Source organism: Triticum aestivum, chromosome 1D (assembly GCF_018294505.1).
Source record: "Triticum aestivum cultivar Chinese Spring chromosome 1D, IWGSC CS RefSeq v2.1, whole genome shotgun sequence".
In the NCBI taxonomy this organism is placed as follows: Eukaryota; Viridiplantae; Streptophyta; class Magnoliopsida; order Poales; family Poaceae; genus Triticum; species Triticum aestivum.
In genome coordinates this window covers 9,103,652-9,129,350 of record NC_057796.1, presented here as the reverse complement: position 1 = coordinate 9,129,350, position 25,699 = coordinate 9,103,652, and the positions used below count along the sequence as shown (strand labels likewise).

General features: G+C 46.7%; 2 protein-coding genes across 3 annotated transcripts; one reads left to right on the top strand and one right to left on the bottom strand.

Annotated features, from left to right (window-relative positions):
- The first annotated feature begins 1,932 nt into the window (after positions 1 to 1,932).
- On the top strand, positions 1,933 to 4,552 carry LOC123179878 (uncharacterized). Its single transcript, XM_044591775.1, has 6 exons — positions 1,933 to 2,229; positions 2,671 to 2,757; positions 3,100 to 3,193; positions 3,631 to 3,925; positions 4,017 to 4,071; positions 4,178 to 4,552. The coding sequence occupies exons 1-6, from the start codon at positions 2,140 to 2,142 to the stop codon at positions 4,253 to 4,255; spliced, it is 699 nt and encodes a 232-aa protein (XP_044447710.1). The 5' UTR covers positions 1,933 to 2,139; the 3' UTR covers positions 4,256 to 4,552.
- A 391-nt stretch (positions 4,553 to 4,943) lies between these two features.
- On the bottom strand, positions 4,944 to 7,995 carry LOC123179877 (actin-97). Of its 2 annotated transcripts, none has more exons than XM_044591772.1 (5): positions 7,777 to 7,995; positions 6,793 to 6,866; positions 6,312 to 6,705; positions 5,451 to 6,064; positions 4,944 to 5,356 (listed from the first exon to the last, which is right to left on the bottom strand). In XM_044591772.1, the coding sequence occupies exons 2-5, from the start codon at positions 6,850 to 6,852 to the stop codon at positions 5,291 to 5,293; spliced, it is 1,134 nt and encodes a 377-aa protein (XP_044447707.1). In that variant the 5' UTR covers positions 6,853 to 6,866; positions 7,777 to 7,995; the 3' UTR covers positions 4,944 to 5,290. The 2 variants fall into 2 exon arrangements, with proteins under 2 accessions (XP_044447707.1, XP_044447708.1); XM_044591773.1 differs by having other exon boundaries at positions 7,485 to 7,950.
- Between the last annotated feature and the right edge of the window lie 17,704 nt (positions 7,996 to 25,699).

Here is a 25,699-nt window from a genome sequence, read left to right as displayed (position 1 = left end):
AGGTGGGAGTCAACTAGCGCCGGGCCTTCGGATGTCGGATGCGCCTCTTGATACGTTTTCGGCCGTCGGATCTGACTCCCGGATGAGATCAGCCGTTAACCAAAACACTGTATCAAGGGCACTTTGTGGCCTTCCGGTGTTAGAGCATCTCTAGCAGATCCCGCAAACCGGACCACGAGATAGAGCCCGTAAATCCGGCTAGAATAGATCCCTCAAAGTCGTCCGCCCTGAATTTTTTTTATGGGATCTCGAATCCGCGAGCCCATTTCCTCTATAGCTACGGGATTTCGTCCTCTTTTTACACTATCCTCTATTTTTGACGGGAGGGAAATTTCAGCCCCAACCGCTTCCCTTGGAGCCGGCGCCACGGCCTTCCGAGCTCGATTCCAGCTGAATAGAGAAGCCCGCATCTCGCCGCCGTTGCTGGTGCCCCGCCATGCCCTGGGAATCGACCGTCGGTGCCCCCGCGAGCTGCCACCGCCTCCGAGCTGCTGCTGTCGTCGCCCACGAGCTCCCTACCCGTTGCCCCCGCGAACTGCGCCTCCGCCGCCGCTAGCACATCCCTCAGCCGCGCAGGAGCTCCTCCACGCCGCAAGGTGCACCCAATTGTAATTTAGAATTTGTTTCCAGGGTGTTTTGTGCTTTTTTGCATGGACATGATTGTATATTTAACTACTGTCTAATGGACTCCACATCTGACATGATTATTTTTACGGAATCTGTTCTGCCAGAACAATTGTCATACTGTAAAAACGTTTTATGGGATCTTGCAAACCGATTTTACGGCACGAGATTTTAAGGCATCTGCTAGAGACACTCTTAGCGGCGTGGCCACAATGTATGCCTTCCGCGGTGAAATTATCATGCCATCGTTGAGGGAAAAACTAAGATTTCGCATGGAGGACCGTGTGCGTGTCTGTTGGCTCGGTTGTGGATGAGGTGAGGGAGAACCCATAGGTAATGGTGTCCTGGACTAGGGGGTCCCGGCCTAGCTGGCCTATTCCATGGGCCGAACTAACGGCCCGTTGATGAGTACGGACTCCGGAGGCCTCTACATGTGCATATCGAGCTTCACCGAGGACTTGGTGTGTACTCCAAGAAGGTCTATTAGATTCGGTATGTAACCCCTAGATGGCAACTGACTATGTGTGACCCTAGATACCATTGGTGCCTATATAAGCCGGGGGGTTTAGTCCGTAGAGGAGGCCATTCAGACATTCATCATTATCGCCATTGCCCCTAGGATTTAGACCATAACTTACGATCTCGAGGTAAATCAATCTTGTACTTTGATACACTCATAATATAAGCAAGAGAATGACATAGGATTTTACCTCCTTAGAGAGGGCCCAAATTTGGATAAAAGCTTCGTGTCTCCTATCTCTTGTTACCCATTGATATGATCATATAGCTCGGGCCCCCTACCCGAGATCTGCTGGTTTTGATACCGACAATAGGGTTTTCCCCAATCAGCTTCCTTCTCTCTTCCTAGCCCGCTCTCTCTGCTCTCTTCCTTGGCTCCCCCGCGCCGCCGCCCAGCGAGATCTAGGGCCAGCTCTCGCATCATATCCTCAAGCTTCCCCTTCCCCTTGGCTCCAGCAGCCAAATGCTCTCCTCTGTACGCCATCCAAACTACCGCCCAAACATGGGGAGCAAAAACCCTCACAGCCTCGCGTCCCGATCCTCGCCTAGCCCGGGGCAAGACGCCCAGCAGAACCCGATCAGAGAAGCGGAGAAGGAGTAGAGATGTTCTTAACGTCACCGGAGGCATCGGGCGAGAGGAACATAACCCTAACTCGAGGGAACCCCTTTTTCTTGGGGGGTTGAGCTGTGGAGAAGAATGAAAAAAAAAAAAACTTTGCATGTGGTGTGCAACGTATACACTGCAGCAGGCCCACGCGACAGAAAGGCCCAGGCTCGAGCGCCCAGAACCAATCCGTCATGCCTAAGAGAAAAAAAACGAACCAATCCCCTCAGTGCAGACAGAGCACGCCGACGCCTTGATCTACCTCTCCCGGCCATCTCCGGCGACGCCGACGGGATCCTCTCGGCTCACTCTACCCATTCCCCTAGCTCACCTAGTCCACCGTCGCCGCCGCCAAATCCCCCACACTCCCGCTCCCATCCTCTTCTCCCGGGATGCAAGCAGCTGCGCGGAGGGGCGCGGCGGCAGCGGCGGCGGCGGCGGCGTCCTTCCACTCCACCGCCGCGGCGCTCTCCAAATCCACGGTGCGCCCACCCTGACTAACCCCATGCGTCTCTTTCCCCGCTCTTTCTTTTTGTCTGATGATGATGAATCAGTTCGATCCACGCATCCAGTTCAGTTCTTGCTTCTTGCTGTCGAAATCCCATTAGGATTACTAGTTAGGCCAGCAGAGCTGGCTAGCCTGTAAAAGAGGAATATTTACTGCGCAGGATCATCAGCACAGTCAGCTTAGGGCGTATAGTTTCTACGCTTCAGCAATGGAAGCTCTATTTATTGTGCTGTGCATTTTTCAGGCCTGCTACAAATTTGAGGCCTGCCTCAATTTCGAAATGAAATTGGGGGATCCTTTAATTTCCTAGAAAAAATTTAGTGCCTGAGCACTTGCCAAGTACGGCGTCTGCGCGTATTCAGTTATTTGGGTGGTATGTGAGCTTGACGATGGTTCTGTACTTATTCTTGCGCAGCCCCGTATTCGGTTCAATGTCCGAGAAAAGCGCACCGACGCGAAGAATGCCCTTAAGAACATTCTGCTTAATGGCGGTCCCTCCCAGGTATCTTTAACCATTTCCTTTGATTTTTTTTTTTTTGACTTCCTGGTTTATGAGCTTGTATGCGAATGCCAGCACCATACTGATTTATCTACCTGTGAAGATTATAAAAAAAATATTACAACATCAAATCTTATATACACCAAACTGTGCGGGTCTCTTTTAATTGTAACTGGTGACATATTGTTCATTGTTTCACCAAGCGAATGGGGAAATCAGATGCGCGACAATGCATAGAAAACTCCAAGTGGTCGCTTCATTTGTTTAATTTCTTGGAAAGCATTGCCTTCTTTGAAAAAAATTAAATGGATTAGACTTTGAAACTGGTCTGAAAATTGTCAACAGGAAAGAAGTAGTAAACAAACGAGGCAGCAGAAAGCTGGTGGCAAATCGAAAGTACGCTCCGGTCCTGGAAGTAATCCGTATAGCAAAGGCAGAGGCAAGTTTACTCTCAAACCCTTTACCTTCCAATTGCTTCTTTTCACTCAAGATCAGTTTGTATCTTCTGATTCCCAAAAGCATGTGGAAATGCGCAAATATGAACCTACCGCTAAACCTCTTGAAGAGTCCATTGGTATTCTGTGACAGATTGGACCATTGGTATCTTCTGAGAATTCATTTTTCAACTCTTAGCCAGATTGTGATTTTCTGCGGTGTGTTTGACTTGCTAAGGTTCATCCTGTTATAAGCTTCAGTTTGTAGTATCATAGCATTTACTTTGATGCATATGAACTATTTAATATTCCTAGCATGTTCAGTCTGTAACTCTTTTTGGACCATAGCTTATACCTTCAAATGCGTAAACACCATTTACTTTAGGACCATTTTCAGTATATTTGGAGGACAATAACAAGTGCACCATGACGTTTTGTATAGGTGGGATAGACTGGAGGAACTTTGATGGTGATGATTCCAGCGATAGCCCTTACGGGAGTGTTGGCGGCAAGACATCTTTTACGTGGTACTGGCCCGGGGAGGAGGATGATGATGACCTTCCTAATGGGTTCCAATGGAGGGAGGAGCCTCGACCGAACAAATCAAGGGAAAAAGTTTGGAACGAGAGCGATGTGGATGAGGAAGAGGCCCCTCGTCGTGACGATATGAAAAGCCACAGAATATCCCTTGGCTTGCCTGCCTTGGGCCCCTTAAAGCTTGATCATATTAAGTCCGCGTAAGTCTTTGAGCATCTCCATAGCATTTGCAACAATTCTGATAATTAGGCTCCCGATTGATTTTTCTTTCTTGGTGTTATGTTTCTGCAGTTTTCGCGCGTCGGCTCTCAAGTGGCACCCGGACAAGCACCAAGGATCTTCACAGGTCAGCATTGGTTTGTCTTTGCAACAACCTCTGGCACACTGGGGCGAATGCTGAGCTAGAACCTGTGTAGGGGTGTTGATTCTCAACAAAAGTGTGTATTTTTCAGGCTGAAGCAGAGGATAAGTTCAGGCGCTGTGTCGAAGCGTACAACGCCTTGTCTGGTGCTTTCAAACGGAGTAGCTAAGTAGCCGCCGGTCTGGTTCTTGACAAGCATGCAGGAATAAGTTGAATTTTCCTTTCCGGGGTCTAGGCAGCGTCGATGAAACTAGGGTTTCAAAACCAACTGAACAAGTATTTGGTGCTCATATTCATCAGGAGCCTGAAGATGAGCCCCCAGCAGTGCACACATAGTGGAGGGTTTGTTGCTTTGAACTAGTAGGAAGCATTCATGTAATATATACAAATTTTGAACGAGAACTCAAATTATTTCAAGGTGTCAGCAAATGCACAATGTTCCTAATAAAGACAATTTTTTTCTGTCCGTAACATGTAATTCTTTGATGAAATACATTTGTAATGCACATGTCCTGCTTTTGGCTTACTATTCAAATACTCCCTCTGTTCCTAAATACAAGTCTTTTTAGAGATTCCATTATGAACTATATACGGAGCAAAATGAGTGAATGTACACTCTAGAACATGTCCATATACATCTGTATGTAGCCTGTATTGAAATCTCTAAAAAAAGACATATTTAGGAACAGAGGGAGTAATATTTGCTTTTCACTTTGTCCGTAACATCAGGCAGCTGAACCTGAACATCAAAGTAACTGAAGCACTTTCAGATTAAAGGCCTTATGAACCAGTGATGAACAGTTGATAATCACATGGAAAATGGTCCATGGATGACCACTGTATAACGCTTTGAGAGCTTAAAAAAATCCATAATTTACCATGATTCTCCCCTTAGAGCAATAATAAGATATAAAAATACATAGCAAAAACCATGAGCTATTACAGACAACTCCAACAACAAATCAAGCCAACCCAAGTTTGACAACTGATCTCACAAACACACTGTGACAATGCACAAACATAGATATAGTGTACTTGCACTTGCACCATGGAGCCGCCACGTATATAGGTGGCATATCCCGAGAGTACTCACGTCACGTCTGGAAAAAAAACATAGCTTGCAAATACGCAATACATTTCTAGAAGAATGAACCAAACATAACCCGAGACTAGATGATAACGGCGGCGGAGCGTTTCGTGGAGATCAGAAGCACTTCCTGTGGACGATCGCCGGGCCAGACTCGTCGTACTCATCCTTGGATATCCACATCTGGTACAACCAGTCACACATAATATGATTCAGATGTTGATTTGAATGAAGGGTAAGATGAGTTACAGAAGGTAAAGCTGAACAAGAGGTGTACCTGTTGGAAAGTGCTGAGTGAGGCTAAGATGGACCCTCCGATCCAGACACTGTACTTCCTCTCAGGTGGAGCGACGACCTTGATCTTCATGCTGCTCGGAGCAAGGGCTGTGATCTCCTTGCTCATACGGTCAGCGATACCTGGGAACATAGTTGTGCCACCACTGAGCACAATGTTGCCATACAAGTCCTTCCTGATATCCACGTCACACTTCATGATGGAGTTGTAGGTTGTCTCATGGATTCCAGAAGACTCCATGCCGATCATGGATGGCTGGAAGAGGACCTCAGGGCACCTGAACCTCTCTGCGCCAATCGTGATCACCTGACCATCAGGAAGCTCGTAGCTCTTCTCAACTGAGGAGCTGTTCTTGGCAGTCTCCAGCTCCTGTTCATAATCAAGGGCAACATACGCAAGTTTCTCCTTGATGTCCCTTACAATTTCCCGCTCGGCTGAGGTTGTGAAGGAGTAACCTCTCTCGGTGAGGATCTTCATAAGGGAGTCCGTGAGATCACGGCCAGCAAGATCCAAACGAAGAATGGCATGAGGAAGCGCGTATCCTTCGTAAATGGGCACAGTGTGGCTGACACCATCACCAGAGTCGAGAACGATACCTGCAAACAGAGAAAATTTTCAGCCACAACAACTTTTCGATATATTAGTTGCAATTGTTTTCCCCAATGCAATAGGGCAGTAAGAAATAAGCAGCAATCACTACTGCAGTACATCCAAATTACACAAGCCACATTAAGCATAATCATAGCTAGACAATGGAAGGTTGAAGAGGGCAGCATAACAGAACCATAAAGGTAGTTTAACTAGGCAAAGCATCACCGAACTAAAAGGTGGAACAGTCCATACCGGTAGTACGACCACTTGCATAGAGGGAAAGCACGGCCTGAATTGCGACGTACATGGCAGGAACATTGAAAGTCTCAAACATAATCTGGGTCATCTTCTCTCTGTTGGCTTTTGGGTTCAAAGGAGCCTCAGTGAGCAACACAGGGTGCTCCTCAGGTGCCACACGGAGCTCATTGTAGAAGGTGTGATGCCAGATTTTCTCCATGTCATCCCAGTTGCTCACGATACCGTGCTCGATGGGGTACTTGAGGGTGAGGATACCTCTCTTGGACTGCGCCTCATCACCGACATAGGCATCCTTCTGCCCCATCCCTACCATGACACCAGTGTGCCGAGGGCGACCAACTATGCTAGGGAAAACAGCCCTTGGCGCATCATCTCCAGCGAAACCAGCCTAGACGATAATAAACCACAAGAAAATGACATGTGTTAACAGATGCAGGAGATGACATGTGTAACAGTTTAGGGGAAAGTTTCTGACCTTGACCATTCCGGTTCCATTGTCGCAGACAAGGGGCTGGATGTCCTCACCGTCAGCCATTTCCTACAGAATGTCTGCAAGAAGCACAAGAACGCTAAATAATTAATGGCGAGCAATACTGTCACCCTAATACAGAGAAACACATGGCTTGTTGCAACTTTTATTTTTTCACGGAACAGCTACAGATGTGCCAAGTGTAGCGAAAGAAAGACAGAAAGACGATCATACTGAGAGCTTGCAAAGCAACCACTGGATGTTAAATAAACAAGGGCTTGCAAAGACTCTTTTTTAATGCATTTTGTGCATTACCTACTCCAGCAGCAGGCAGGGTTAAGCTATAGTTTGTAGGCAATATTTTTATAACAAAACAATAAACGTGTGATGGTTGGTGGTGCTGACTTGAAGCATGGCGTAAAACTAGGATTTCACACAAAGGTACATAACGATGACCGACGCCATGGCGTGAGCACCACATCAGCTCAGGCCAGCTTGACAAGGACTATTACGAAATTGAAATGAAAATACTTATAAAAGCATAGTTTTCCTCTCTGCTGGTTTTTGCACAAGGGAAGTGATCCTCAATGAACCGACAGGAAATAACAAACTGCATGCCTAGGAGCTAGCGTGGAGGCGCAATGGCCGGACAAACACAGCAGGGGAATGGACGCGCTGGATGGCACGCAAGTGATTGCCTGCGGAAACCGGGAGCAGTCGCCGGCCAGCAAGCAGCAACACGCCCAGCCGCCGCGGATCTACGCGGGGGCCAGCGCGGGCGGAGCCGGTGGAGGTCCAGCCAAGAAGCGGCAGCAACTCCAAGAAGGCGGGCCCCAAGAAGACGGTGAAGCGCCCGAGTTCCCGCCGGATCTCCGCCCGGCACGCCCAGATCCGGCGCCGCGGGGCCGGATCTCGGGCCGGCCGGAGGCGGGCGCACAGCAAGATCCAGCAAGGTACCAAGAGAAAGAGAGAGAGAGAGAGGTTGGTTACCGTGGCGAGCGAGCGAGCGAGCGAGCTCGGAGGAGGCTGAGACGGGCGACGGGAGGGGAGGACGGAGGAGAGGAGATGCGATCGGAGGAGGAGGAGGGGGAAGGTGGTGGTGGTGGTGGGGGAGGCGCTGGCTATAACTGCTGCCGCTCTGGACTGGATCTCGCTCGCAGACGCACACACACTGCTGTCGGCCTGCTGACGCGGAGCCACAAGCAGAAATTCCTACCCTTTTCCTCTCCCCATCCATCCATTCTTTGAAATTTCAACGCGCACTCCCTCTCCCCACACTGGACTGGACTGGACTGGGCTCGCCAAGGAACAGCCCGCGTGCATCCAGCCCGGCCCAACGATGGACTGCACATAGGAAAGCCCTTCTTTTTTTGTCAAGTCAGAATGCTCATGGGAGAAGAAAAAAATTGATGTATCAGTACCCTCAAAAGAAAATACACGTGGATGCAGGTGTGTCGAGGGCATCCAGAGGTGGTACGGCAGCGGTGGTCTGTCGCGACGACCAGGGAAACCTACATGCTTATCTACGGCATCCATGACCCGGCAACGTCAAAGGCACTCACTTGCAGGCTTGCAGGGAGGCCTTATCGTTGGTGTAAGACCTACACCTGGAGAATTTTCTGGTGGCTTCAGATTCCAAGCAAGGGGAGGGGGACATTCTTAATGCACTAGTAGAAAAAGGGGCTTTACCTCGGTTGGTAAAGTCCTTTTGTCCCGGTTTTCGAACCGGGACTAAAGGGTCGTTACTAACGCCCTAACCCTTTAGTCCCGGTTCTTACACGAACCGGGACAGAAGGTCCTTCACGTGGTCGCTGCTGCCAGCCCAGGTAGGGGGCCTTTGGTCCCGGTTGGTGACACCAACCGGGACCAATAGGCAGGGCCTTTTGCCATCCACGCGTCAGCATTTCAGGGGCTGGGGTTTTTGTTTTTTTTTAAAGGGGGGGAGGTTGGGGGTTTTGGGAGGTTAATTTAGGTGTTTCATATATTGTGTTAGCTAGCTAATTAATAGAGAGAAGTGTCCTCTCTTATCTCCGTGTTTGGTCGACGCTACGTACTATATACGTATAGAGAGGACTAGACACGCTAGCTAGTAAGCAAATGAAGAAAACAGAAGATCGTCATGAACATATGCATACAGAGAGAAGTGATATTGACCACCTCTCCTTCTCCGAGAGATTGGTCGAACAACAAGTTCTCGTATATCTATCTGACACTACCGGCTACATATATACCATAATTATCTCTTACAATATAATCTCCTAATTAAATTGTAAGAACACAGGGTCCACATAGTATTCTCCGTTTTCAGCGATCACGTGGTCAAGGAAGAATGCCGCCAATTCCTCTTGAATTGCTCGCATACGATCTGGTGCTAGGAGTTCATCACGCATCCGAAAGATCTAATTTGAAGAAGGGGGTCAATACATATATATATGAATAAATGAAACTCGACACAAATGATGGTAATAAAATAAAATTGTGAATATTATTGCTTACGCACTTCATATTGTTCGTCAGAGTAGCCCCGCTCACAGGTCGTGGGGCGGATAGACTCGCAAACGTAGTATCCACAGAAATCATTCCCTTGTTCCTGCCACAACCACTTTACAAGAAATAGAGGTCAATCTAACTGATAAGCAAGCATGCTAAATGGTATTGATGAAACTAGCGCTTGAATCACTAGGAGATGTGCGGAACATGCTACTATAGTACTTACTTTCGGGTGTCTAAATTGCAGCTTCTTCGGCAGTCCCGGAGCTTTTGTGGTGAATTTTCTCCAAACCCTGCCAGACAAAGAAAACAATTACTTGATATCAGGAAATGAACAAAGTTGCTGATATGGTGGATAATGATCGATTTAACTTACTTCTCGAGCATTTGAGTCATGTTCGCATAGTCCTGGGGATCTTTTCATCTCGAGTCTAAGACGGTTAGTACTCCCTGCTCAAGCTTAATCTCTAGGAGAATATAGTGGAAGCTGCGCATGCATGCATAAGTCATCAATTACATTACCATAACCTGGACTAATAAGGGAAACCGAAGATGCACAAGACAGTAACACTCACTTGAAGTTGTAAGGAAAGAGTATTATATCTTTGTTTTGATTTAATACCAACGATCGTAGCAAGTTGGCCTCGGCTTCTTTGGCATGTTTTTCAACCGTATATGCATCTATGAGATTTGTGTTAATGAACCCAATATCACCGATTTGTCTTTTCTTCAATTCGGCGATCTTCAATCTGCATAATATAGTGAGGATAATTATAAATACATGCAATGAAAGAGCTGACCTATATAGAGAGACTTAATGACAGAAGTAGTACTACTTACAGACAGTAGCAAGTGATCGTTGATTTATCGAGGGCCTTTTGATTGAAAAACTAGAAGAACTCCTCAAATGGAACATTCAGCAGTTCAATTCCAACGAGGTCATGCTCCGGTTTAACTCTCAGCGTCAAAGTATTCATCCCGTCAGACTCTCTACAGGTTTTCATGTACCAATCATGTAATCTTCGCATCATCGTTGTTAGAGATCTTTCATCTTTGACGAGAGGCTTCCCGTAATGGTATTTGTGTTTGTCCACCTCCATGATTTCATAATGTACATCGTCAGGCAGGTAATCTCCAAGATTGCTATAACCGGCCACCATCCTCGGATCATTAGCGACGATGTCTTTAGACACCTTGAGCGGGGGGCACGATTGGTTCGCTTGTTCGCCGAGCTGGGCAATTTTTTTCCCAGCTCGTCATTCTTTTAACCTTTGATCACTGATAGTACTTCCCGACCGCTCCGCTTCGGCATATGTCTTTGCAAGAATGCGCTCATAGTTGCCTCTCGGCGGAGACTTTGGTGGTTTTTTCAGGGCAGCCAGAGTGCGCTTTGCTTTCACCGGATCTACCTTCTCCTCCGGAGGTGGATGTTTCTTTGCTTTCACCCCTTCAAAGAAGTTTGTCACTTCGGCTCGCACGATCTTCCTAGTTTCCTCCTCGGTCCTCTCGTATGGTAACTTCTCTGGAGTCTTCAGAGAAGGACTGAATCTGTATTGCCTCCCGCCTCTGGCAGCTGTACTGCTAGACGCCGGCAGAGCAGACGGAGCGGCTGCGGCTGTCTTCTTTCCTTGCTTACAAGGCGGAGGAGAAGGACTACGACGCGCCGGAGCAGCCGGAGCGGCGGCGGGTCTCTTTCGCCCTTGCTGACGAGGCGGAGAAGGAGGAGGCTGGCTGCTCTGGCGCGCTGGCGCATGCGGAGAAGGAGGCGGAGTGCCGCCGTGCACCGGAGAAGGAGGCTGAGTGCCCTGATCACTCGCCGGAGGAGGAGGCGGAGTGCCGCCACGCGCCGGAGAAGGAGGCTGAGTGCCCTGATCACTCGCCGGAGGAGGAGGCGGAGGAGGAGGCGGAGTGCCCTTACTCGCCGGAGCCGTCCAGTTCGGAAGGTTGATGGGATCCTTCCGCCATAGGCATGGAGTCTTCAGAGCAGAACCAGCCGAGTCTCCCCTTCACCGGTAGGGTGGTCAAGCTGGAGGTCCTCAAATCCCTCCGTTATTTCATCCACCATCACCCTAGCATATCCTTCTAGAATCGGCCGGCAGTGGTAGGTTGCGCCGGGTTCAGGAGGTAAAACAGAGCCAACAGCCGCCTTGACTTTGAAGTTCTGCCATTGCGCCATAAGGTGGCAATGTTGAGACTCCGTGATAGCATCCACGGGGTAGCTAGCAGGAGCCGTCAAGACATGCTCCGGCTGAAGCAGCTCGGTGGAAGCCACGCTGCTTCTCCGCTGAGATGGCGGGGTAGCTTCGGGGGTAGTTTCGGCATGTCGATTGCCGTCTTGTTCCTCTAGCGCTTGAACCCTTTCGTGCAGCTTCTGAATTTGGGTCTACTCCATTTTTTTCCTCCTCTCCTGGCTTTTGTAACCGCCTGCGTCCGGAAAACCAGCCTTCCACGGAACGGAGCCTGGCGTGCCTCGTGTCCGTCCAGGGTGCTCAGGATTCCCGAGGGCCATTGTGAGCTCGTCGTTCTCTCTGTCTGGAACGAACGTCCCTTCCTGCGCTGCATCGATATATTGCTGAATCTTCTTGACTGGTATTCTCAAAAGCTCGTTCGTCCAAACGCACCTCCCTGATACAGGGTCCAATTTTCCGCCAGCCCCGAAGAACCAAGTCCGGCAACGGTCTGTCCAGTTCATTGTCTGTGGTTCGATCCCTTTTTCAAGCAGATCATTCTCAGCCTTGGCCCACTTAGGCCGGGCTTTGAGGTAGCCACCTGACCCCGTGCGATGGTGAAGCTTCTTCTTCGCAGCATTCTTCTTGTTTGTCGCTCACATCTTCTTACTCTTTTCCGATGTCTTGTGGGCCACAAATGCGGGCCAGTGATCTCTGATCTTCTCATACCGGCTGATGAATTCTGGTGTCTCTTCTTTGTCGACAAATGTTTTTAGCTCATTCTTCCACCTCTTGAATAGGTTTGCCATCTTCTTAAGAGCATGAGACTTGATTAATTGCTCTTTAACTGGCTTCTCCGGATCCTCCTCTGGCGGTAGGGTGAAATTTGCCTTCAGCTCAGTCCAAAGATCATCTTTCTGCATATCATTGACATAAGACACCTCAAAGTCTTCCTTCTTAGGCTTATACCATTGGTGGATGCTGATCGGGATCTTGTCCCTAACAAGAACCCCGCACTGAGCAGCAAATGCTTCCTTTGTCCGGATGGGTTCAATCGGTTGGCCATCGCGCGCGATTGCTGTGATCTCAAACCTTTCATCTGAGCGCAACTTTCTCTTCGGGCCTCGTCTCTTTACCGAAGTTGTGCTTGATCCGGAGGGCTAGAAAAAAGAATAAAGACGAGAGTTAATTAATATGTGTACATACCAAAACAATGAATGCATCAATTAGCTAGTCAGCACAGGCTTAACTAATATATTTACCTGGCCGGACTCTGTTCGGTCACCGGAGCCGTCACCACGGGCTCCTTCTTGCACCAGCATTGGGTCACCGGAGGCATCATAATCATGTCTTTCCTCCTCCACTCTTCGATCACCGTAGCCTGCTTCTTCACCCTGTTCTTCCAGACCATCATTGTCGTTAAGATACGACAAGATATCACCTCCGGCTAAGATTATGTCCCCCAACACCTCTTCTCCTTGCTCGTCTCGTCCGTGCTCCATTGTTTCTGCAAATATTACAACATGGCAATTATTACACAAACATGACATCAGGTGGATATATTAGTGCAAACGTAGACCTAGCTTATTCTGGGTTTGGGGTGGCCTCGGCAACGGTTCAAGGGTAGGGGCGCGACGGGAGGGGGTAGGAGACCGACATCGTTTTTTCTAGGGTTTGGGTGTCCTCGAGAGTTTTGGTCGAGCGAGAGGGCCGGGGGGTGCTCCCGTGGTATAAGTTATCACGGTCGAGAGGGGGTATAAATATTGACCGTCCATCATGCCGAAGTTATCTGGGAGGGAGTTATATATATCGACAATGACGACATACATACATGGGAAAATAATGTTATCGGGGAGGGGGTATATCGACCCCCCCCCACGTGTTGAAGTTATCGGGAGGGGGTTATATCGACAACGACGACATACATACATGGGAAAATAATATTATCGGGGAGGGGGTATATCGACCCCCCCCCTCGTGTTGAAGTTATCGGGAGAGGGGTATATCGACGACGACAGACCCGATAAAACATAAGAAAACGAAGAAGAAATAAAAAGAGGAGAAGAAGAAAGGAATAGAGGAGAAGATCGAAGAAAAAAAAGAAAAAAAAAGAGGAGAAGAAGAAAGGAATAGAGGAGTTTCTATTTTTTCTTCTTCTCTTCTATTCCTTTCTTCTTCTCCTCTTCTTTTTCTTCTTTTTTCCTCTTCTTATTTATTTCTCCTCTTCTTCCTCTCCTCTTCTTCTCCTTTCTTCCTCTTCTTATTTTCCTTTTCCCTCTCATTCATAAAAAAATGTTCAAATAGAAAATTTCAAAAAAAAGTAAAGGTTTTGCCTAATGCATTGTTCATATGAATATACAAACATTTGCATATTCTACAATAATTAAAAGATCTAGAAAAAGGACATATAAACAGATATACACACATACATATACTCATACATATACATATAATCGGGAAAAAACATCACATATATGTGCAGAAAAAACAGGGAGGACGGGGGCAGTGCCGGCCCTGACCAAAGGATGAGAGGTGCGGCGTGGTCGGGGTAGGGGCAGAGGCACGGTGCGCGTCGGGGTAGAGGCGACGGCGGCATGGTCGGGGCAGGGGCAGAGGCGACGGCGGCGTGGTCGGGCAGGGCGAGGCAGAGGCGACGGCGGCGTGGTCGGGGCAGCTGGGGCGACGACGACGTGGTCGGGGCAGGGGCGCGCGGCGTGGTCGGGGCGGGGCACCGGCGGCGTGCTCGGGGAAGGGGCGGCTGCGCGTCGACGAGGCAACTGAGGGCGGCGACGGCGTCGACGTGGCGAGCTCGGGTAGCCTGGCGGCATCGTCGGGGCGGGGGAACTGATGCAGAGATGAATGTGAAAAACGCTAAGTGCTTTCTTATATACTGAGAGCATTGGTCCCGGTTCGTGGCACCAACCGGGACCAATGCCCCCCTTTAGTCCCCGGGACCAAAGGCCTCTTTTCAGCAGCCCAAAGGGCGGGAAGCGGCGGCCTTTGGTCCCGGTTGGTGGCACCAACCGGGACTAAAGGGGGGCATTGGTCCCGGTTGGTGCCACGAACCGGGACCAAAGGGTGGCATTGGTCCCGGTTCGTGCCACCAACCGGGACCAATAACTTTGCACAACGGCGTGGTGGTGGGAGTTTAGTCCCACCTCGCTAGCTGAGAGAGAGCCGCACCTGTTTATAAGGTGCGGTGCGCCTGAGCTGTCGAGCTCCTCTCTAAAGCAGGCTTACGGGCCTAACCTCTCTGTACATGCCTGTGGGCCTACTGGGCCTTCCGCGGGCCTGAATCCTGGCCCATGGATGGGTTTCTAATCGTATTCAGGCCGTGGTGGCCCAGTAGGTGGCATAATTTTTATTTTTTGCATTTTTTGTTTTCTTTTTTGCTTTATTTATTTTGTTTTGTTTCTACTTACAACAAAAAACTTATTTATTTTATTTTATTTTGTTTCTAATTACTTATTTATTTTACTTTAGGATAATTCTTTTTGCTATTAAAGTTTCTAACAAAAAAAGTTATTTATGAAAATTATTTTTGCTTTCAATGATTTTGAACAGAAAATACTTCGATAATTTTAGTTGCATCAATTTTATATAATTTTAGTTTCAATAATACTAGAGGTTGCTTATAATGTTTTGAACAGAAAATACTTTGATAATTTTAGTTTCATAAATTTTATTTATGTTATTAAAGTTTATTTTATTTTGTTTCTACTTATATATTTTATTAAATTTTATATTATTTTGTTTCTAATTACTTATTTATTTTATTTGTTATTTTCATGCACCATTTTCATGCATTTACTGATTATTTTGAGCTATAAGACCCTAAAATTGAAAAGCATTTCAAATGAACTCTGAAAAGGTTGAAAGTTGGCATGGTATCATCATTTCATCCACATAGCATGTGCAAGAAAGTTGAGAGGGTTACGGCAAAAACTGGATGCACTTCGTGTACAAAACGGACAATCTCTTTCGAAGTATCAGGATTTCATACGGAAACTCGTCTGTTACAAAGGGATTTCATTTTTTTAAACTTATTTGAACTCCTGACTTTTTGTGTGTTCAAAATGCACCATTCAAAGCCACATCATCAATTTTCAACCCTTTCTGACTTCATTTGTTATTTTTCATGCATTTACTAATTATTTTGAGCTATAAGACCCTAAAATTGAAAAGCATTTCAAATGAACTCTGAAAAGGTTGAAAGTTGGCATGGTATCATCATTTCATCCACATAGCATGTGCAAGAAAGTTGAGAGGGTTATGGCAAAAACTAGATGCACTTCGTGTACAAAACGAACAATGGTGTCATACTCGTCTGTTACAAAGTTGGCATGGTATCATCATAATAGTTGCGGGAGAAAGTCTTCACTTTTTCTTCGCTTATGTCATTAGCTTATTGCGCCGTAACCATGGATAATCTTCATCGTTTATCAGGATGCTTGGGTCAGCCTTGACTTTGAAGGGAGGAATTTCATGAAACTTTTCATAATCTTCAGACATGTCTGTCTTGCCCTCCACTCCCACAATGTCCCTTTTTCCTGAAAGAACTATGTGGCGCTTTGGCTCATCGTATGATGTATTCGCATCCTTATCTTTTCTTTTTCTCGGTCTGGTAGACATGTCCTTCACATAGATAACCTGTGCCACATCATTGGCTAGGACGAACGGTTCGTCAGTGTACCCAAGATTGTTCAGATCCACTGTTGTCATTCCGTACTGTGGGTCTACCTGTACCCCGCCTCCTGACAGATTGACCCATTTGCACTTAAACAAAGGGACCTTAAAATCATGTCCGTAGTCAAGTTCCCATATGTCCATTATGTAACCATAATATGTGTCCTTTCCCCTCTCGGTTGCTGCATCAAAGCGGACACCGCTGTTTTGGTTGGTGCTCTTTTGATCTTGGGCGATCGTGTAAAATGTATTCCCAATTAGCTCGTATCCTTTGTAAGTCAATACAGTCAAAGATGGTCCCCTGGACAACGAGTACAGCTCATCACAAACAGTGTTGTCACCTCTGAGACGTGTTTCCAACCAACTGCTGAAAGTCATGATGTGTTCACATGTAATCCAGTCATCACACTGCTCCGGGTGTTTGGAGCGCAGACTGTTCTTGTGTTCATCGACATACGGGGTCACCAAGGTAGAGTTCTGTAGAACTGTGCAGTGTGCTTGAGACCAAGAATATCCGTCCCTGCATATTATTGAGTCCCCTCCAAGCGTGCCTTTTCCAGTCAGTCTCCCCTCATACCGCGATTTAGGGAGACCTATCTTCTTAAGGCCAGGAATGAAGTCAACACAAAACCCAATGACATACTCTGTTTGATGGCCCATGGAGATGCTTCCTTCTGGCCTAGCGCGGTTACAGACATATTTCTTTAGGACTCCCATGAACCTCTCAAAGGGGAACATATTGTGTAGAAATACGGGCCCCAGAATGACAATCTCGTCGACTAGATGAACTAGGACGTGTGTCATGATATTGAAGAAGGATGGTGGGAACACCAGCTCGAAACTGACAAGACATTGCGCCACATCACTCCTTAGCCTTGGTATGATTTCTGGATCGATCACCTTCTGAGAGATTGCATTGAGGAATGCACATAGCTTCACAATGGCTAATCGGACGTTTTCCGGTAGAAGCCCCCTCAATGCAACCGGAAGCAGTTGCGTCATAATCACGTGGCAGTCATGAGACTTTAGGTTCTGGAACTTTTTCTCTGGCATATTTATTATTCCCTTTATATTTGACGAGAAGCCAGTCGGGACCTTCATACTGAGCAGGCATTCAAAGAAGATTTATTTCTCTTCTTTCGTAAGAGCGTAGCTGGCAGGACCTTCATACTGCTTCGGAGGCATGCCGTCTTTTTCATGCAAACGTTGCAGGTCCTCCGGTGCCTCAGGTGTATCTTTTGTCTTCCATACACGCCCAAGAAGCCTAGCAGGTTCACGCAAAGGTTCTTCGTCACGTGCATCACGTCGATTGAAGAGCGGACCTCTAGCTCTTTCCAGTAGGGTAGGTCCCAAAATATATATTTCTTCTTCCACATGGGTGCGTGTCCCTCAGCGTCATTCGGAACAGCTAGTCCGCCGGGACCCTTTCCAAAGATTACGTGTAAATCATTGACCATAGAAAGTACGTGATCACCGGTACGCATGGCGGGCTTCTTCCGGTGATCTGCCTCGCCTTTGAAATGCTTGCCTTTCTTTCGACATTGATGGTTGGTCGGAAGAAATCGACGATGGCCCAGGTACACATTCTTCCTGCATTTGTCCAGGTATATACTTTCAGTGTCATCTAAACAGTGCGTGCATGCGTGGTATCCCTTGTTTGTCTGTTCTGAAAGGTTACTGAGAGCGGGCCAATCATTGATGGTTACAAACAGCAACGCGTGCAGGTTAAATTCCTCCTGTTTGTGCTCATCCCACGTACGTACACCGTTTCCATTCCACAGCTGTAAAAGTTTTTCAACTAATGGCCTTAGGTACACATCAATGTCGTTGCCGGGTTGCTTAGGGCCTTGCATGAGAACTGGCATCATAATGAACTTCCGCTTCATGCACATCCAAGGAGGAAGGTTATACATACATAGAGTCACGGGCCAGGTGCTGTGATTGCTGCTCTGCTCCCCGAAAGGATTAATGCCATCCGCGCTTAAACCAAACCATACGTTCCTTGGGTCAGCTGCAAACTCAGCCCAGTACTTTCTCTCGATTTTTCTCCACTGCGACCCGTCAGCGGGTGCTCTCAACTTCCCGTCTTTCTTACGGTCCTCACTGTGCCATCGCATCAACTTGGCATGCTCTTCGTTTCTGAACAGACGTTTCAACCGTGGTATTATAGGAGCACACCACATTACCTTCGCAGGAACCCTCTTCCTGGGGGGCTCGCTGTCAACATCACCAGGTCATCTCGTCTGATCTTATACTGCAATGCACCGCATACCGGGCATGCGTTCAGATCCTTGTACGCACGGCGGTAGAGGATGCAGTCATTAGGGCATGCATGTATCTTCTGCACCTCCAATCCTAGAGGGCATACGACCTTCTTTGCTGCGTATGTACTGTCGGGCAATTCATTATCCTTTGGAAGCTTCTTCTTCAATATTTTCAATAGCTTCTCAAATCCTTTGTCAGGCACAGCATTCTCTGCCTTCCACTGCAGCAATTCCAGTACGGTACCGAGCTTTGTGTTGCCATCTTCGCAATTGGGGTACAACCCTTTTTTGTGATCCTCTAACATGCGATCGAACTTCAGCTTCTCCTTTTGACTTTCGCATTGCGTCCTTGCATCGACAATGACCCGGCGGAGATCATCATCATCGGGCACTGGTGTTGGGGATCGTAGCAGAATTTAAAATTTTCCTACGCATCACCAAGATCCATCTATGGAGTATACTAGCAACGAGGGGAGAGGAGTGCATCTACATACCCTTGTAGATCGCGAGCGGAAGCGTTCCAATGAACGGGGTTGATGGAGTCGTATTCGCCGTGATCCAAATCACCGATGACCGAGTGCCGAACGGACGGCACCTCTGCGTTCAACACACGTACGGAGCAGCGACATCTCCTCCGTCTTGATCCAGCAAGGGGGAAGGAGAGGTTGATGGAGATCCAGCAGCACGACGGCGTGGTGGTGGAAGCAGCGGGGATCTCGGCAGGGCTTCGCCAAGCTTCTGCGAGAGGGAGAGGTGTTGCAGGGGGAGAGGGAGGCGCCAGGGGCTGTGTTCCTGCTGCCCTCCCTCCCCCCACTATATATAGGGACCCCTGGGGGGGCGCCAGCCCTGGGAGATCAGATCTCCAAGGGGGGGGGGGGGCGGCCAAGGGGAAAGGGGGGGTTGGCTTCCCCCCCAAGCCAAGTGGGGCGCCCCCACCCCTAGGGTTTCCAACCCTAGGCGCAGGGGGAGGCCCAAGGGGGGGCGCCCCAGCCCACTAAGGGCTGGTTCCCTTCCCACTTCAGCCCATGGGGCCCTCCGGGATAGGTGGCCCCACCCGGTGGACCTCCGGGACCCTTCCGGTGGTCCAGGTACAATACCGATAAAACTTTCCCGGTGGCCGAAACTGGACTTCCCATATATAACTCTTCACCTCCGGACCATTCCGGAACTCCTTGTGACGTCCGGGATCTCATCCGGGACTCCAAACAACTTTTGGGTTTCCGCATACTAATATCTCTACAACCCTAGCGTCACCGAACCTTAAGTGTGTAGACCCTACGGGTTCGGGAGACATGCAGACATGACCGAGACGCCTCTCCGGTCAATAACCAACAGCGGGATCTGGATACCCATGTTGGCTCCCACATGTTCCACGATGATCTCATCGGATGAACCACGATGTCGAGGATTCAATCAATCCCGTATACAATTCCCTTTGTCAATCGGTACGTTACTTGCCCGAGATTCGATCGTCGGTATCCCAATACCTTGTTCAATCTCGTTACCGGTAAGTCACTTTACTCGTACCGTAATGCATGATCCCGTGGCTAACTCCTTAGTCACATTGAGCTCATTATGATGATGTATTACCGAGTGGGCCCAAAGATACCTCTCCGTCATACGGAGTGACAAATCCCAGTCTCGATCCGTGTCAACCCAACAGACACTTTCAGAGATACCCGTAGTGTACCTTTATAGTCACCCAGTTACGTTGTGATGTTGGGTACACCCAAAGCACTCCTACGACATCCGGGAGTTACACAATCTCATGGTCTAAGGAAAAAATACTTGACATTGGAAAGCTCTAGCAAACGAACTACACGATCTTTTATGCTATGCTTAGGATTGGGTCTTGTCCATCACATCATTCTCCTAATGATGTGATCCCGTTATCAACGACATCCAATGTCCCTGGTCAAGAAACCGTAACCATCTATTGATCAACGAGCTAGTCAACTAGAGGCTTACTAGGGATATGGTGTTGTCTATGTATCCACACATGTATCTGAGTTTCCTATAAATACAATTCTAGCATGGATAATAAACGATTATCATGAACAAGGAAATATAATAATAACCAATTTATTATTGCCTCCAGGGCATCTTTCCAACAGTCTCCCACTTGCACTAGAGTCAATAATCTAGTTCACATCACCATGTGATTAACACTCACAGGTCACATCACCATGTGACCAACATCCAAAGAGTTTACTAGAGTCAACAATCTAGTTCACATCACTATGTGATTACCACTCAATGAGTTCTGGTTTGATCATGTTATGCTTGTGAGAGAGGTTATTAGTCAACGGGTCTGAAGCTTTTAGATCCGTGTGTGCTTTACGAATATCTATGTCATCTTGTGGATGTTACCACGTGCTACTTGGAGCCATTTCAAATAACTGCTCTACTATACGAATCCGATTTACTACTCAGAGTCATCCGGATTAGTGTCAAAGTTCGCATCGACGTAACCCTTTACGACGAACTCCTTTTCACCTCCATAATCGAGAAAATTCCTTAGTCCACTAAATACTAAGGATAAGTTCGACCGCTGTCATGTGATCCATTCCCGGATCACTATTGTACCCCTTGACCAACTCATGGCAAAGCACACTTCATGTGCGGTACACAACATAGCATACTGTAGAGCCTACGTCTTAAGCATAGGGGACGACCTTCGTCCTTTCTCTCTCTTCTGCTGTGGTCAGGTCTTGAGTCTTACTCAATACTCACACCTTGTAACACAGCCAAGAACTCCTTCTTTGCTGATCTATTTTGAACTCTTTCAAAATCATGTCAAGGTGTGCGTTCTTTGAAAGTATCATCAGGCGTCTTGATCTATCTCTATAGATCTTGATGCCCAATATGTAAGCAGCTTTATCCAGGTCTTCCTTTGAAAAACTCCTTTCAAACAACCCTTTATGCTTTCCAGAAATTCTACATCATTTCGGATCAACAATATGTCATTCACATATACTTATCAGAAATGTTGTAGCGCTCCCACTCACTTTATTGTAAATACAAGTTTCTAACAAACTTTGTATAAACCCAAAAACTTTGATCACTCCATCAAAGCATATATTCTGACTCCGAGATGCTTGCTCTAGTCCACAGAAGGATCGCTGGAGCTAGCATACCTTTTAGCATCCTTAGGATCGACAAAACCTTTCTGATTGTATCACATACAACCTTTCCTTACGAAAACTAGTAAGGAAACTTGTTTTGACATCCGTCTGCCAGATTTCATAAATGCAGCTAATGCTAACATGATTCCGACGGACTTAAGCATCGCTACGGATGAGAGAATCTCATCGTAGTCAACTCCTTGAACTTGTGAAAATACTCTTTGCCACAAGTCGAGCTTCACAGACGGTAACATTACCGTCCATGTCCGTCTTCTTCTTAAAGATCCATTTATCTTAATGGCTTGCCGATCATCGGGCAAGTTCACCAAAGTCCATGCTTTGTTATGATATATGGATCCTATCTCGGATTTCATGGCTTCTAACCATTTGTCGGAATATGGGCCCACCATCGCTTCTCCATAGCTCGTAGGTTCATTGTTGTCTAGCAACATGACTTCCAACACAGGATTACGCATTACTCTGAAGTAGTACGCATCCTCGTCGTCCTACGAGGTTTGGTAGTGACTTGATCCGAAGTTTCATGATCACTATCATAAGCTTCCACTTCAATTGGTGTAGGTGCCACAGGAACAACTTCCTGTGCCCTGCTACACACTAGTTGAAGTTATGGTTCAATAACCTCATCAAGTCTCCACCATCCTCCCACTCAATTCTTTCGAGAGAAACTTTTCCTCGAGAAAGGACTCGTTTCTAGAAGCAATTACTTTTGCTTCCAGATCTGAAATAGGAGGTATACCCAACTGTTTTGGGTTTTCTATGAAGATGCATTTATCCGCTTTGGGTTCGAGCTTATCAGCCTGAAACTTTTTCACATAAGCGTCGCAGCCCCAAACTTTTAAGAAACGACAACTTAGGTTTCTCTAAACGGTGTCGTCTCAACGGAATTGCGTGGTGCCCTATTTAAAGTGAATGCGGTTGTCTCTAATGCCTAACCCATAACCGATAGTTGTAATTCGATAAGAGACATCATGGTATGCACCATATCCAACAGGGTGCAGTTATGATGTTTGGACACACCATCACACTATGGTGCTCCAAGCGGTATTAGTTGTGAAACAATTTCCACAATTTCTTAATTGTGTGCCAAACTTGTAACTCAGATATTCATCTCTGTGATCATATCACAGACATTTTATCCTCTTGTCACGACGATCTTCAACTTCACTCTGAAATTACTTGAACCTTTCAATAATTCAGACTTGTGTTTCATCAAGCAAATATTCTCAGCATCTACTCAAATCATCTGTGAAGTAAGAACATAACGATATCCACTGTATGCCTCAGCACTCATTGGACTGCATACATCAAAATGTATTACTTGCAATAAGTTGCTCTCTTGTTCCATCTTACTGAAAACGAGGCCTTTCAGTCATCTTGCCCATGTGGTATGATTTGCATGTCTCAAGTGATTCAAAATCAAGTGAGTCCAAACGATCCATCTGCATGGAGTTTCTTCATGCATATATACCAATAGACATGGTTCGCATGTCTCAATCTTTTCAAAAACGAGTGAGTCCAAAGATCCATCTACATGGAGCTTCTTCATGCGTTTTATACCAATATGACTCAAGTGGCAGTGCCACAAGTACGTGGTACTATCATTACTATCTTATATCTTTTGGCATGAACATGTGTATCACTACGATCGAGATTCATTTTAGGTGCAAGACCATTGAAGGTATTATTCAAATAAACAGAGTAACCATTATTCTCCTTAAGTGAATAACCGTATTGCGATAAACATAATCCAATCATGTTTATGCTCAACACCAAATAACAATTATTTAGGTTTAACACCAATCTCGATGGTAGAGGGAGCATGCGATGCTTGATCACATCAACTTTGGAAACACTTCCAACACATATCGTCATCTCAGCTTTAGCTAGTCTCCGTTTATTCCGTAGCTTTTATTTCGAGTTACTAACACTTAGCAACCGAACCGGTATCTAATACCCTGGTGCTGCTAGGAGTACTAGTAAAGTACACATTCATATAATGTATATCCAATATACTTCTGTCGACCTTGCCTGCCTTCTCATCTACCAAGTATCTAGGGTAGTCCCGCTTCAGTGACCGTTCCCCTCATTACAGAAGCACTTAGTCTCGGGTTTGGGTTCAACCTTGGGATTCTTCACTAGAGCAGCAAATGATTTGCTATTTCATGAAGTATCCCTTCTTCCCTTGCCCTTCTTGAAACTTGTGGTTTTACTAACCATCAACAATTGATGCTCCTTCTTGATTTCTACTTTCGCGGTGTCAAACATCGCGAGTTGCTCAAGGATCATCATGTCTATCCCTGATATGTTATAGTTCATCACGAAGCTCTAATAGCTTGGTGGCAGTGACTATGGAGAACCATCACTATCTCATCTGGAAGATTAACTCCCACTCGATTCAAGCGGTTGTGGTACTCAGACAATCTGAGCACATGCTCAACGATTGAGCTTTTCTCCCTTAGTTTGCAGGCTTAAGAAACTTGTCAGAGGTCTCATACCTCTTGACGTGGGCACTAGTCTGAAATCCCAATTTCAGTCTTCGGAACATCTCATATGTTCTGCGACGTTTCAAAAACCATCTTTGGTGCCACAATTCTAAACTGTTAGCATTACGCACTGAACTATCACGTAGTCATCAAAACGTGTATGTCGGATGTTTCGCAACATCTACAGACGACGCTGAGGTTCAGCACACCGAGCAGTGCATTAAGGACATAAGCCTTCTGTGCAGCAATGAGGACAATCCTCAGTTCACGGACCCAGTCCGCATAATTGCTACTATCAACTTTCCACTAAATTTTCTCTAGGAACATATCTTAAACAGTAGAACTACAGCGCAAGCTACGACATAATTTGCAAAGACCTTTTGACTATGTTCATGATAATTAAGTTCATCTGATTAATGAACTCCCACTTAGATAGACATCCCTCTAGTCATCTAAGTGATACATGATCCGAGTCAAACTAGGCCGTGTCCGATCATCACGTGAGACGGACTAGTCATCATCGGTGAACATCTCCATGTTGATCGCATCTACTATACGACTCATGTTCGACCTTTCGATCTCTTGTGTTCCGAGGCCATGTCTGTACATGCTAGGCTCGTCAAGTCAACCTAAGTGTTTCGCATGTGTTCCGAGGCCATGTATGTACATGCTAGGCTCGTCAACACCCGTTGTATGCGAACGTTAGAATCTATCACACCCGATCATCACGTGGTGCTTCAAAACAACGAACCTTCGCAACGGTGCACAGTTAGGGGGAACACTTTCTTGAAATTATTATAAGGGATCATCTTACTTACTACCGTCGTTCTAAGCAAATAAGATGCAAAACATGATAAACATCACATGCAATCAAATAGTGACATGATATGGCCAATATCATTCTGCTCCTTTGATCTCCATCTTCGGGGCGTCATGATCATCTTCGTCACCGGCATGACACCATGATCTCCATCATTGTGTCTTCATGAAGTTGTCACGCCAACGATTACTTCTACTTCTATGGCTAACGCGTTTAGCAATAAAGTAAAGTAATTTACATGGCGTTCTTCAATGACACGCAGGTCATACAAAAAATAAAGACAACTCCTATGGCTCCTGCTGGTTGTCATACTCATCGACATGCAAGTCGTGATTCCTATTACAAGAACATGATCAATCTCATACATCACATATATCATTCATCACATCCCTTTTTGGCCATATCACATCACATAGCATACCCTGCAAAAACAAGTTAGACGTCCTCTAATTGTTGTTGCATGTTTTATACGTGGCTTGTATAGGTTTCTAGCAAGAACGTTTCTTACATACGTAAAACCACAACGTGATATGCCAATTTCTATTTACCCTTCATAAGGACCCTTTCATTGAATCCGCTCCGACTAAAGTGGGAGAGACAGACACCCGCTAGCCACCTTATGCAACTAGTGCATGTCAGTCGGTGGAACCTGTCTCACGTAAGCGTACGTGTAAGGTCGGTCCGGGCCGCTTCATCCCACAATACTGCCGAAACAAGATAAGACTAGTAGCGGCAATAAGAATTGGCAACATCTACGCCCACAACTGCTTTGTGTTCTACTCGTGCATAGTAACTACGCATAGGCCTGGCTCATGATGCCACTGTTGGGGATCGTAGCAGAATTTAAAATTTTCCT

Excerpts from the sequence above, each read along its gene's own strand:
- LOC123179878 (XM_044591775.1), top strand. The coding sequence starts at position 2,140 with ATGCAAGCAGCTGCGCGGAGGGGCGCGGCGGCAGCGGCGGCGGCGGCG. Across the intron at positions 2,758-3,099 it reads TTAATGGCGGTCCCTCCCAG|GAAAGAAGTAGTAAACAAAC; the intron begins GTATCTTTAACC and ends AATTGTCAACAG. Across the intron at positions 3,194-3,630 it reads TCCGTATAGCAAAGGCAGAG|GTGGGATAGACTGGAGGAAC; the intron begins GCAAGTTTACTC and ends CGTTTTGTATAG.
- LOC123179877 (XM_044591772.1), bottom strand. The coding sequence starts at position 6,852 with ATGGCTGACGGTGAGGACATCCAGCCCCTTGTCTGCGACAATGGAACC. Across the intron at positions 6,706-6,792 it reads ATGGAACCGGAATGGTCAAG|GCTGGTTTCGCTGGAGATGA; the intron begins GTCAGAAACTTT and ends ATTATCGTCTAG. Across the intron at positions 5,357-5,450 it reads CACTCAGCACTTTCCAACAG|ATGTGGATATCCAAGGATGA; the intron begins GTACACCTCTTG and ends TGGTTGTACCAG.